This window comes from Rhineura floridana, chromosome 6 (assembly GCF_030035675.1).
Source record: "Rhineura floridana isolate rRhiFlo1 chromosome 6, rRhiFlo1.hap2, whole genome shotgun sequence".
Lineage (NCBI taxonomy): Eukaryota > Metazoa > Chordata > Lepidosauria > Squamata > Rhineuridae > Rhineura > Rhineura floridana.
Window position 1 is genome coordinate 121872229 of NC_084485.1, and position 13843 is coordinate 121886071.

Below are 13843 nucleotides of genomic sequence, written 5' to 3' on the forward strand. Positions count from 1 at the left end.
TTTGATACACCTAACTCTTCATAGGACTGCACTGCTAGTATAACAATATCAGAGTAATTTATGCACAATTTCCATCTGGATGCATTGGGAATCCTTAGCTTTCTGTTTCTCTGATCTTCAGGGAAGATAATGCATGGAGTTATTAGGACACTGAGAGGTATGCACTGGCCATAAAGTTATATCATTTAAACCAGGAGTGGCAAACCTATGGAATTCCAGATAATGTTGACCTACAGCTCCCATCATCCCTGACCATTGACCACGTTGCCTGTGGCTTATGGAAGTTGGATGTCAACATCTGGTTAGCCACCTCTGATATGTACCCAGCCACATAGAACAGAGCAATACAGTTTGGGGCAACATGTGTAATCAAGGATGTGATTATATACAGTCCAATCTCATCCAAATTTCCCCAGAATTACAGTATTCCAAAATCAATGAAACCGACTCTGAAATAACAATACACAGGATTGCAACCTTAAGAGCTCCAGTTAACCTTAAAGGAGATAAAATTATTCACAAAAACCCATCTTGCAGCCCAGTTCACAAATGATGTGGTTAGAGATAGCCCTGGTGCCATGATCACATTCTGACGAGGACATGCTAAAATGTATCAGATCTAATCACCTATTATTCATCCAAGACACTACATTCCTACATTGCTTGCCAATCAGACCTCCTGACCCCTTACTATATAGTTCAAAGCTTTGGGCTGCAATCCTATGCACACCTATCTGGGAGTAAGTCCTATTGAACTCAATGAGTCTTACTTCTGAGTAGGTATGGTAGGGATTGTACTGTTAGTAAATACTTGCCAATTCACATTCAGAAATGCAGTCTTCTTGTACATCGGGAATTTGAGATCTCCCATCACGCATCCTCACTTTTAGAGCTCATTAAGAGGATCCATGAAATTGTGAATGCCATCAGGGTTAACCTCTAGCCACCTTACTAAAGCACTCACCTATTATTTTGGTAATCCTTTTCTCTTATAGAACAACATAAAAACAAACATTACACAGTGTGTTACTCCTGAAGTGAATGTGAATATAGAATTACAGCCTTTAACTTCTAAATTCAATCCTTTCCTGTAAATACTGGCCAAGTATGATGCAATGCTGAAGTGCAGAACCTGCAATAGGGCCACCAGATCACAAGCTGGAGAGCTTGTCTCTTCCTCTGAATCAGGGATGGGAACCTATGGCTCTTCAGATGTTGCTGGACTACAACTCCCATCATTCCAATTCATTTGCTGTGCTGGCTGGGGCTGGCGGAAGTTGGAGTCCCACAACATTTGGCAGGCCACAGTTTCTCTATTCCTCCTCTAAATGTAATTGGGTAGTTGAAGAAGGCACAACTGTCCCATCTCTCACTCTTACTCCACCTGTAGTGCAACTGGCCCGCCCTCCTCTTCTGTGTGTCGTCCTTGAAACAGCAAGCAGGAGAAGCTGGCCAGTGGTGAAATGGGGCAAGAAGCATAGCACCTGCAGAGTTTCCTATTACCAGAGAACATTAAAGGAGACAATCAAGATCTCTGGTTTGATCTAGTATAGCAACAGATGAGAGAGGGGTGGAATGGTGGCGAGGGTAGCTGGTTACCATGGAGATGGGAGAGAACTGCAGAAGAGGGGAAAAGAAAGTGATGAGAGATTTGGGTAGCTGCAAACTATAATCCTATACCCACTTACATAGGAGTAAGCCCTACTGAACTCAATGGGACTTAGTTTTGAGTAGACATGTATAGGATTGCCCTGACAGTGCAAATTCTACTTTGAGTATATGATTTATGGCAGAGATGGGAGAACCTGTGTTGCAGCCCACTAGATATTGCTGTAGTTCAAAGCTCATTCTCGCTGACGGTTTGGCCATCATAGCTGGGACTGATGAGAGTTAAATTCCAAAAACATCTAGACCACATTCATACCATACATTTATTCCACTTTAAACACTCAGAGCTTCCCTCAAAGAATCCTGGGAACTGTAGTTTGTGAAGCATGCTGAGAGTTGTTAGGAGACCCCTATTTCCCTCATAGAGCTACAATTCTCAGAGTTCTCTGGGAAGAGGGACTGACTGTTAAACCAGTCTGGCAACTGTAGCACTTTGAGGAGAATAAGAGTCTTCTCACAACTCTCAGCACCCTTTACAAGCTACCCTTCCCAGGATTCTTTGGGGAAAGCCATGACTTTTTAAAGAATGAAAGTCTAGTGTGAATGTAGAGGACCACAGGTTCCCCATCTCTCATTTATAGTGTTATATATTTTGTTAATCCAAAACATTAATATCCTATTATCTAAAATAAATCCTACACCTGTTTGAGGAAAGTCCAAGAGTGTACTGTTTTCTACATGAACCCATGTTGGCAGGTTCTGAACATACCTAGGATTTTTATTTTATTTTACAAAAATTAATAACCATCCTGCACCTTTTGGTCTGCAGCAAAGCTATCTAAAAGACTGCTGTTTGTAGTGCCATCCAAGAAAGATTATGTGAATGTAGAACACTAAGCAAACATCAGGATATACTCTACTATCAGGTGTGAATCTGCATCAAGAGCCACCACACTCCTCTGGGTGAAAATGTAATACTGACACAACAAACAACACACCTCTTACAATCACACAAACAATACATCCATTCATGGCTCAGCCACTGCTCTCTGGAAAGATGTATTCATGGCTTCAAAACATTTTGTACTTGCAGACACTGGTTTCCCAACCAGATAATAAGCAATTTTTAAAAAACCAAAAGGGGCTAAAATCACCCCCCCACACACTCCATATAAGTCCTTGCCAGCAAAGCATGAGCATTATTCTAATTACAAATGATAAATCACACTTTCATAATAGAACACCCTACAGAAACAACAAAGCAGATTAAACTGGTGTTCACCAGGTTTAACAGTGTAATCCAACAGACATTTATTCAGAAGTAATCCCTACTCTGATCAATGAGGCTTATTCCCTGGTCATTCAGTCATTCAAATTTTATATTGTTTTTCTGTAAATACTACACTCAAAAGTGCTTCACAGCAAAGCATGAAAACAATCAATAAAAATATAAATACATCAATAATTATCCACAGCACCTCCCTGTTCAGTACAGTTCAAGAGCAAAACAGTGTTTTTAGGACTGCAGCCTAAGCAGACAGAATATGTTTCACACCTCTTTTTCTGTCCCATACCAACACGAAAACTGAATTTAGTATTCTTAATGCTATTCCATTAATGCTTAAGAACAGCAGAGGGCCCCAACCCTCTAACTGTAAATGCATTATTGAATCAATTGTGAAACAGATAATTATGGATTTAGGTGTCTACCTTCCAAAAAGAATCCAATGTGTACTACTGGGTCTCCAAACCAATATGCCAAACCATAAACTATTTAAAATGCTTTTCTTCCAAACTAGGGATTTTAACAGACTCACCAATCTGAGAACATGTATGCATATAAGAATTAATACCGTCAGTTGCAGCAGCCTTACCCTTGGCAAATGCTATGAGTGCACTAATCATCAGAGCTACCTTGACTTGTAGGCAGCAAAATAACTCTGTTTTAGAGGCAAGGTTATACATTTTGCTTTATTTTAAAAGGGACCTTTTACAGAAATAGTATGAGAAAGAAAGTAAGACTTACCTGTTGCATTAAACCAGTTGTTTTTAAAATTATGCAACACAATGGTAAATTCTAATAATAGGTGCGTGTGGTTTTATTGAAAAATATTACATAGATACCCATTCAGCACAGAAGAAGCTTGAACATTATGTGATGAGTTCACAATAAATGAATGCTTTTATTCCCCTGACTGAAGAACTCTCAGGGATTTGCTAATCAGCAGAATACTTTAAAAATGCTGTAAACTAGTTATTAGAGTCAACCTTGTTCTCTGGTGGTGTTCCTCCACCTTTAAAATGTTGCAGGAGAAGAATACATTCAACAGTGAAAACTTTTCCTGGAATTGAGATGTGATTGTGACACTTTTTCATTTTTCTGGTTGTCATACATGCAGCATTTTTAAAGCACAGGGATCCTGATACAGAAAATGATGGTAATTCTATCTCCAGCCTAAAATGCTTTATTCACTAATAGGCAAAAAAAAACTTGCAGTTTAAGAACATACCTATAACCAACATATATTTCTATCAAACTTTAAAAAGCAAGGAAATTGGGCAGCTATAGTGAATACACCAGTGGAGCAGGAGACCTGACCTCCTCTCTAAGATATTGTACTGCCCTACAAATTTGTAAAAATGAAAACACAATTTGGGTTCATTTTTCACAGTCCAATCCACTTCCTGTGTAGCTTGGAGGAATTTGATAACAGAACATTAAAATTATGCTATAGTCAATTTTTTGTTTTTTCTCCCAAGACGCAATTAAAATTAGAAGCTTGGGTCTCAAAAGACAGCACACTGGTTCAGACATAATGATTTCACCTTGCTAAACTAAGCAGGATATTAAAACCAGGTTTGTTCTGGTTTAAATTGTAGTTAGTAGACTGAGATTAAACCAGGATTCCTCATTTTGGATGTAGCAGGAAACTCTGGTTTAGCAGACCAGGGCTGAAGTGCTGAATCTAGTGTGTACAAGGGCAGAGAGGAGGCCTGACCATTATTTAGCTGTTGCTACAGCCAAAAGAGCCCCATCACAGTGCACATGCATGTATCTTTGAGGCGTTTTTCATTTGTTATCTCACATGCACAGCAGACATTATTCCATGCATCATTTTCAAATTTAATGCTGGTCAAAGATATACAGTTCACATCTTCTTTGGGACGAAGTCAATTGCCTTCAATGGGTTGAAATATTATTGCTTTATTGTCATATGTTCCTGATCTCTAAATATGCTGACTATGAATCACTGAGGCTTTTGACTTGCAAACACATTGATATGAACCTATAGCTACTATGAATGGTCAACAAGTTTAAAAAAAAGCTAGGCACCAATTCTGCAAAGACTTTAGGGTAGTCATTGCGGTATATCATTGCAGGATGGATCCCCATAAGCATCACTTTGTAACTTAGTTGCTTGATGAAAGAAAATTAAGACACAACCATTGCATATTTAACTAAATTGAAGTACAACTAACATTTTATTTAATTACTCTGGGTGGGCTTTTTAAAAAAAACCCACTGTGGGTGGGGCTAGGTATAAATAACTGATTAATAAGTACCTGGCTGTTAACCATGGGCAGGTGTTGTCATTGTAAAATTATAGATTGCTGTTGTGGGTTAAACTTGCATAGGGAAAAGGCCCACTGGCAAGTTCTGCCTGTTCTTTACAGGTAAATTGCTAGGTTGTTAGTAGTCCGATATTACTGCTCTGATTTCCAACTATTTTTTTCTTCTTTAAAGAGAAAGTAAATTGGCTGTCAGTGAACTATGTTTTTTCCAATTTGGTTTAAATTTTAGACTGCCATGTCTAAAGAGAAACCTTGTATTACTATGAACTTCAGATAATACAAAGTAAGTTTCTTTCTTCCTATAAGTGAGGGGACCTTGCTGATAACAAGCTAATGCATTTGTGATGTTTACTTACCTGGTGGATCAGAAGTTCACCAACTTACCTGGTGAATCAGAAATGTGCAGCTTTGCTGCTTCTGCTGGGAATAACATAATGAATAGAAAATTATATCTTGATTTACAGGATGGCTTCATAAAGAATCAGATCTATACAGTAGCGTACTGGCAACTTCAGAAGTACAAGGTCCCTTCATGAAAGTGCCCCCTCCCCTACTCCTCCTCCTTTTTTTGCTGCTGGGTTGAGAATAAGATCCTTGTTAATGTATTTGTGCACCACAACAGATGTTTGTAGGAACCAATGAGCTTGGAAGAGGAGCATGTTAGCTATTGAGAAGAGTCTTCTCAGTGGCTGACTCACCTCCTTTCACTCTTAGCTCCAATCAGCAGGAAAGGACAAGGAAGCATGTTAGAAGACTCTTCTCACTGCCTAACGCTCTCCCCTTTTGCCCTGATTGGCTCATAGGATGCTGGAGACATAGGGACCCTGCTAGGACCCTACTCCTAAAAAAATAAGGCATCTAAGACTCCCTGAGACTCTCGACAACTACACCCCTGGATCTATAGTTAGGTTTACTTGCAAAAGACAAAACAGAGAGCAGAAGAGAGTATAGGACTGCACATACAAGAATAAACTACAGTGAGCGCAGTGGGATGTACACCCCACTATGATCTGCCTTCCCCCCCCAAGTACTATGCAGATATAGCAATGTCTTTCCAAAACAAAAACAAAAGAGGTGTGTATTACACTTATGTATACTGAACTACTAGAACAGCTCAAGAGTTCATACTGGTATTATTTGGAAAAAGGTTTTAAAAACTAGTCCCTGTGAAAAGTAGGTTCCTTCAGGACTTTTTTGCAGGTGGATGGTGGTTGCTTGTGATAAGCTCCATGAGTTAAATGTCCTGGTGGTATATAAATGTTAATTTTTCTAGGTAGGAAACTTAAAGGTTTGTTGGTAGATACATTGTTTCTGTGTATGTGCAATATTCTGACAGCTAATCATAAGGAGCTCCAAAATCTAGCTAACTTCTGCTACTGAATGATATACAAAATTTAGCATTTTATTTCAAGCCCTTTTTAAAAGGAGGACAAGACTTCTTAAACTTGTGCCAGGGATGCTAGTTGAGCCTTTTGGAAATCAAGAGCATGCCGCTGTCTGGCTAAGCAGCACATGTACTGAAAGACAAGAGTAGCTTCGTAGCCAGGAGAAACACAAAGGTGTTCAGCTATGTGCAACTGACTAAATGCTCTCCATCAATACTTGACTTTGGGGTGTGATGTCATAAGGTGGACCTAAGAGCAATTGTTTTGAAACTTGATGTAGTACCGGTGTTGTACAACAAAGACTGTTCCCTCCTGACTAAACAATATGCAGGCCCCAGTCATTGCCTGTCTGTTTCTATATAGTATTGAGTTGTGACTCCTTATTACAATAGCTGTGTTTAAGATTCCCCTAGTGTATTAGTACCTTAATTAACAGTTGCTTTGAATTAAATTATATTAAGGTTCTTAGAACCTCTTAATCCTGGCTTAATTACAAGCTCAATTTTTCCTCACAGCACTTTGTTCCTCTGCTGTACCTACTGAGTGACTGACTTATGGTGGTAGGCTTAGAATCCATATCTAAATGACTGACAAATTGGCTGACAAAAACTCAGTTGTGTAGAGTTGAAGATGCTTTTGAGTTTTCTACCATCCATGTCTGTCTATATATCTCTCTCAGGGATGGGGAACCTATCTCCAGATGTTGGACTACAACTCCCATCAACCCCTGAACACTATCCATTTTAGCTGGGCTGATGGGAACTGGTGTCCGACAACATCTGATGTACCTGTCCTGCTTTGAGATTTATATCCCTCTTTTGTTCACCTTCCAAACGTTTATCAAGTTAATTTTGGGTAGAGACACACTTATTGTTCTGTTGATTCCAGTGTGTCTCCACCTCTTTTCTGAAAATGGGGACACATGACACTAGTTGAATGCCACCCTGTTTACTCTAAAACCTGGTCGGATCAGCTCCAATGCGTTTTTTTAATTCAGCTTCAGGCAGAACTTCACAACTGATTGGTAGATCAACCCTTTGTTCCTCCAGGTGTGGCGAATGGAAACGTTTTGCTATAGGCTGAGGCAGGCACAGTGATTAGCCCCTTTTCTGTGGGCGGTCCTGAAGAATCTGAAGTCAGCAGTGGGGAAGGGAAGTATGTGCAGCAAAGAGCAGAGTCACTTCAAAATGCAGCCAGAAAAACCATGCTGATGTTGAAGCGACTAGTGTGCCCACAGGCTTAGTTTCTTTTGTAACCCCTTGCTCTTGCTTACATTACAAAGTGGGTATTTAACAGACCTGGCCAAGACTAGTTACTGGACCCATTGGTTTGTGACTATTACTGCCCGGTTGCAAATACTCCTTTTTTAGGGAAGGTGATCGATAGGGTTGTGCAGCAGCAATTACCAGTACTGTTGGATGAAGCAGATTATCTTGACCCAGTCCAATCTGGTTTCAGGATGGGACTGAATCGGCCATGGCCACCCTGATGGATGACCTTTATGGGAAGGACAGGGGGAGTGCGACCCTGTTATTCTTACTTGATCTCTCAGTGGCTTTTGATTCCTTTGACCATAATATCCCTCTGAGCTGACTTGGTGAGATGGGTATTGGAGGCACTGTTTTACAGTGGTTCTGATCTCTAGGGTCATTGTCAGATAATAGCATTGGGTGATTGTCTTTCAGCCCCCTGGAAGATGTGCTGTGGTATGCCACAGGGTACCATTTTATCCCCAATGCTGTTTAATGTCTATAGGAAGCCCATGGGAGTGGTCATCAGGAGATTTGGGGTGAGGTGTCAGCAGTACACTGTATGATACCCAGCTCCATTTCTCTATAGCATCTGAACTGGCGTGGGACCTCAATACCTTGTGGAACGCCTCTCTCGATACGAACCTACCCGTTCACTTCGTTCAGAATCTAAGGCCCTCCTCTGGGTACCAACCCATCGGGAAGCCCGGAGGGTGGTTACTAGATCTAGGGCCTTTTCTGTGGTGGCCCCTGAGTTGTGGAACAGCCTCCCCGAAGAGGTATGCCTGGCGCCTACACTTCTATCTTTTCGGCGCCAGGTAAAGACCTTTTTATGCTCCCAGGCATTTTAAATTTTCTTAACCATTTTAATCTTTTAATCCGTATTTTTTAATTTTTGTCGTATTGTGTTTTTGTAGCGTATTTGTTGTTTGTTTGTATATGTTTTAATGATTTTTATTATGATATATTGTATTTTATCTTGTTTGTTCACCGCCCTGAGAGCTATTCTGCTAAGGGCGGTATATAAATTGAAATAATAAATAAATAATAAATAAAATTGGGACAGGCTGTGCAAGCTCTGGACCAGTGCCTGGACTTGGTGGTGGGCTGGATGAGGGCCAATAAGCTGAGTCTGAATCCTAGCAAGATGGAGGCACTGTGGGTTGGTGGTTCTGGAGTTCGGATATTTGGTCAAGTGCCTGCTTTGGATGGGGTTGTACTCCCTCTGAAAGAGCAGGTCTGTAGTCTGGGGATGCTCCTGGATCCATCTTTGTCACTAGAGGTCCAGGTGATGTCAGTGGCTAGGAGTGCCTTTTACCAGCTTTGGCTGGTAAGACAGCTGTGGCCGTTTCTGGACCGGGATAGCCTGACCACTGTTGTCCATGTACTGATAATCTCCAGGCTGGATTACTGTAATGCACTCTAAATGGGGCTGCCCTTGAGGTTGGTCTGGAAGCTGCAGCTGGTGCAAAATGAAGTAGCACGACTGCTAACCGGGGCAGGGTATTGCCCACATGTCACCCCGCTGCTGAAAGAATTACACTGGCTGCACATTAGCTACCAGGCCAAGTTCAAGGTTCTAGTTTTGGTGTACAAAGCCCAGCAAAGCTTGGGTGAAGGATACCTGAAATATTGTCTTATCCCTTATATGCCCAGTTGATCACTGTGCTCTGCAGGTGAGGGCCTCCTGCAGATATCTTATCAGGAGGTCCGTTCCGCACAACATAGGTAACGGACCTTTAGTGTTGTGGTACCACACTCTGGAATTCCCTCCCCTTAAATATTAGACAGGAGCCGTCTCTGTTATCTTTTTGGTGCCTATTGAAGACCTTCCTTTTTCAGCAAGCCTTGTAAGTAGAGACCTTATCCCAGTCTGTATCTGTGCTGGAATAGCTTTATAACTTTTTTTTTTAATTAAAGATGTTTTTAACATGTTTTAATTTAATATGTTTGGAAGTCTTTTGTTTTTAAGATGTTTTTAAAGTGCTTTTAGTGTTTTTGTTTGCCACCTTGGGCTCCTTCTGGGAGGAAGGGTGGGATGTAAATTTAAATAATAATAATAATATACTTAACAAAAGAAACTAGTTTGACCATTTTTTGCAATCCTCTTTTGCAGACTCCAATTTTACAACCATGGGCTAGTATTCAACTAAATGATTATACTAGAACAAAGATTAGTGCTAGCACAACGGAACTTCTCTCCTCCCTGTGTGCATGCCATCCCCAAATCTACTCCAGAGGGTAGGGGAGAAACCCAGAATAAATTTAGAGGGCACACAGCAGGAGAAATGGAGAACGAGATTCCACTGCACAAGGAGAAATCCTTGCACTGATGGAACCAGCAGCTCAGGGTTAGACTGAATACAACCCATAGAATCAAAAGGCTGGAAGGAATCCTGAGATGACATCCAGCCCAACCCCAATCCTTTAATAGTATTATTGGCAAGATCACCAGAACTGTTGGCTTCCGTAATGAGCCAAGAACTCAATATATTTTTGCATAAAATTCTATCCTAAACCCAGAGTGTATAAAAATCTGGTAGAAAGGGTAGTTGAATAAAAGACCTCTTCCGCTGTGGATCAGTGCCAAGAGCCCCTCATGACATACACACTCCCATTGGCTCACCCTTCCCTACCTTCCCCAAGGTGGGAGTGTCTTGTGACCAATTTTTGTGGACAAACTTCTTTTCAAAGTTGACTTATTTTTATGTATGGTATTTATTATTGATGGTAGTTTCTTTGAGACTTCTTGTGTGGGAAGCAGTCACAAATTAAATAAAGAATGCCGGCCTGGTGCCCTCCAGATGTTTTGGGCTGTAATTCCAATCAGCCTCAGCCAGCATAATTGTGATGGGACTTGTAGTTAAGAATCTGGAGAGCACCAAGTTGGGGAAGGCTGTTCTGGCTCATCATGGTTCCAATAGGTCTTATTCAAATGAGCAGCCAAAAGTTACCTTTCCTTTAAAAATGGGAGGCCTAAGAAACAGTGTCTCTTGTGATGCTCATAATGTGATGAGTCTGCACTGAGTGGCAGACATATATCTCTGGGAAGGGTAGATTCAGGGCAGCTCTTGTCTTGATTCATGGCAGCTCTCATCTTGAGTGGACTCGATAAATCAGCATGGAATAGAAGGTTCTATGGCAGTTGGGAAGACGGTTGAGAGTCCCAGATGAATACCAAGGAATCTGCTACTCTGAATGATTAAGGGGTGTGTACATAATAAATTACCTCTTTTGCCCCTCAGAAAATAACCCGGGTATAACACATGAGAGGTCTTAAATAACCCCTCTTACCAACAATGAACAACTAGGGGCCTTCATGAATGGCATAAAGGCAATAGCCCCCTCCCAGCTTTGTCATCCAGCAACTTTGTATTCAAAGATGTACTATCTCTGAAAATTGAGGGCAGGTCCACACCATACATTTAAGGCACACAACTTCCCCCAAAGAATCATGGAAACTGTAGTTTGTTAAGGATGTAGCGCTGTGGGGGGGGGGACCACTTCCCAGGATTCTTTGGAGGAAGTCATCTGTTTTAAATGTGCACTGGATGTGCTTTAAACGTAGTGTGGATTTGCCCTAATATGATATCTCTGTGTGTGTGTGTGTGTGTGTGTGTGTGTGTGTGTGTGTGTGTGTGTGTGTGTGTGTGTGTGTGTGTGTGTGTGTGTGTGTGTGTGTGTGTGTGTGTGTGTGTGTGTGTGTGTGTGTGTGTGTGTGTGTGTGTGTGTGTGTGTGTGTGTGTGTGTGTGTGTGTGTGTGTGTGTGTGTGTGTGTGTGTGTGTGTGTGTGTGTGTGTGTGTGTGTGTGTGTGTGTGTGTGTGTGTGTGTGTGTGTGTGTGTGTGTGTGTGTGTGTGTGTGTGTGTGTGTGTGTGTGTGTGTGTGTGTGTGTGTGTGTGTGTGTGTGTGTGTGTGTGTGTGTGTGTGTGTGTGTGTGTGTGTGTGTGTGTGTGTGTGTGGATCTATGCAGAGATTGATTTGATTCTGCTGGCATGTGGGCAGAGGGGGAAGAGAAACAACTTCTCACTTTATGTAAGAATTCTTACAGTGTTTCCCTGGCATCTTGTGGTAAATACTGGAGTATGGGTTTATGTTTTTGGCTGGCCTTGTAACTTGGAGACAAGAGTGAATGGCCAGTGAATCCATGCTTTGAGTTTGCTTGAAATGAATGATTCTAATTCCAGGTATGTGGATGAGGAATATTGTTGTCTTCATTCAGAAGGGCTTTTCTGTGTGACACAGTTTTGCTAAACTCTTTGAGATGGAGGCATGAATCAGCCATCGAAACACACACACACACACACCAGGGATATGAATGGGATAATATGTCTGTCAGATCCCTGGAGTAGGGAGATACAAATATTACAGTTTGAAAAGTCCCCAACCAGAGGGGCATCCTGACCAGCTGATAATGACTGGATCCTCTATTTCTTTCTTCCCAACATTTGGATCGTTCTAAGTTGTTACCCCAAATCCCATCCCTTCTCCTGATTCTTGCTTAACTACTTAAGGGCAGCACCCTCTGGCCCCTCCAGTTGTCCAGCGGACCAAAGGCTTGCTGGAGGCTGCTTTCCCCCACCTGCTTCCAGGATGAACACCATGGCAAGGGGGAAACTGATCTGGCCATCAGCAAAGAAGCAGCAGCTACAGGCAGCTTGCTTGTGATCTCCCTGCTAGAAAGCACACTTGAAAGAACTTTGTAACTAAGATCTAGTGCTTGACTTTACTTGTTTCCTCCTCCCTCTCAATCCCTTTTTATTTTTGTGTCATATCTTTTAGATCATATGTCTGAGGGCAAGGGCCATCTTATTACTGAACCCTGTAAGCCACTCTGTGAGCCTTTTGGCTAAGAGTGGGGTAAAAAAAAAATTAAATATGCAGTCCAAACAGCTTAATAGCCAATAGGTTTTTGTCTCCTGCCCCTGGCCATCCCCCCAAGTTGACTGTAAGAGGGATCACTGCTCCTGCTATGGATCTTCATCCTAGTTTTGCCTCCACTGAACAGATTTTTGTATTGCTTCAATCATGTGTGTTCTGCAGTATGGTAAATGATGCATTTTAATTACTTTCCAGTTTCTCAAAAACATTGTCTAACAAGTAAAGACTAAGCAATTAATCAATATGCCTCTTGCAAATCACTTTTTGACAGATTTTCTGACAAAGATATTGACCTACAAGGCAACAGAAACACCCTAGAGATTATGATGACTGCCTCAAATCAACAGCATATGACAATTGTCAATCCTCCCCCACCAAAATACATCAATACCCAAGGAACTGGCCGCTTAACAAATCAGCTTCAATATTTGCAGAGAGTGGTTATGAAAGTAATGTGGAGGCATAACTTTTCCTGGCCATTCCATCAGCCTGTAGATGCTGCAGGCCTAAAACTTCCGGTAAGAGCTCACTGTATTTCTTGTATTTTTTCTATGAAAATCTTAGCCCAAACATATGTGTTTTAACATGCAGCTCATTTTTGAGAAAGAAACTCTGCTGATGCAAGCATTTTGGCTTCATCTAAAGCAAATTCTTCTACTTTTTCTCTTTGTATTTCTGTGATCACATATGGCAAAATGAAGTAGGTACGCCTGCATAACAGAACAAATCATAACCCTGACCAGGCAGCGGTAGGGTATGACAGAGTGGCCACTGCCACCTCCACAGCACTGCTGCTCCCACCAACCTGGGTGGAAGATGGGAGGCAGGCAAAACTCAGCTCTGTGCTACACCAACCTGGACTGAGCCTGATGCGATCAAATGATGGCAATGGGGTCAGCCTGGGATCTAGTGGATCCTGGGCTGGCTCACCTCTTCCCTTGGTAGGGGTAGCCCTATTTGAGGGCTTTCTGTGGACTACTGTCTGTGGGAATCCCACCAGAGCTCTGCACCAGAGGAGCAACGCCAGTGTCATTCCATCAGTGGCAGCTGGTGGGACTGTTTTGGGTTGGTTGGAGGGAGTCCTCCAACATGGTGAATTGGGGGTTTGGATTTCAATCCAAGTTATTTAAGAGGTGTGTCTCTTGTA

At 41.7% G+C, this 13843-nt stretch overlaps 1 protein-coding gene across 3 annotated transcripts in view; it reads left to right on the top strand.

Moving 5' to 3' along the window:
- The first annotated feature begins 5178 nt into the window (after window positions 1-5178).
- The window catches only part of BRDT (bromodomain testis associated), a 47761-nt gene continuing 39096 nt past the window's right edge, over window positions 5179-13843 (top strand). For 2 of the 3 annotated variants that reach the window (XM_061633662.1, XM_061633660.1), the window contains exons 1-2: window positions 5179-5283; window positions 12968-13214. In XM_061633662.1, the coding sequence (XP_061489646.1) occupies window positions 5186-5283; window positions 12968-13214 (345 nt within the window). In that variant the 5' untranslated portion in view covers window positions 5179-5185. The other variant, XM_061633661.1, reaches the window with a different exon arrangement.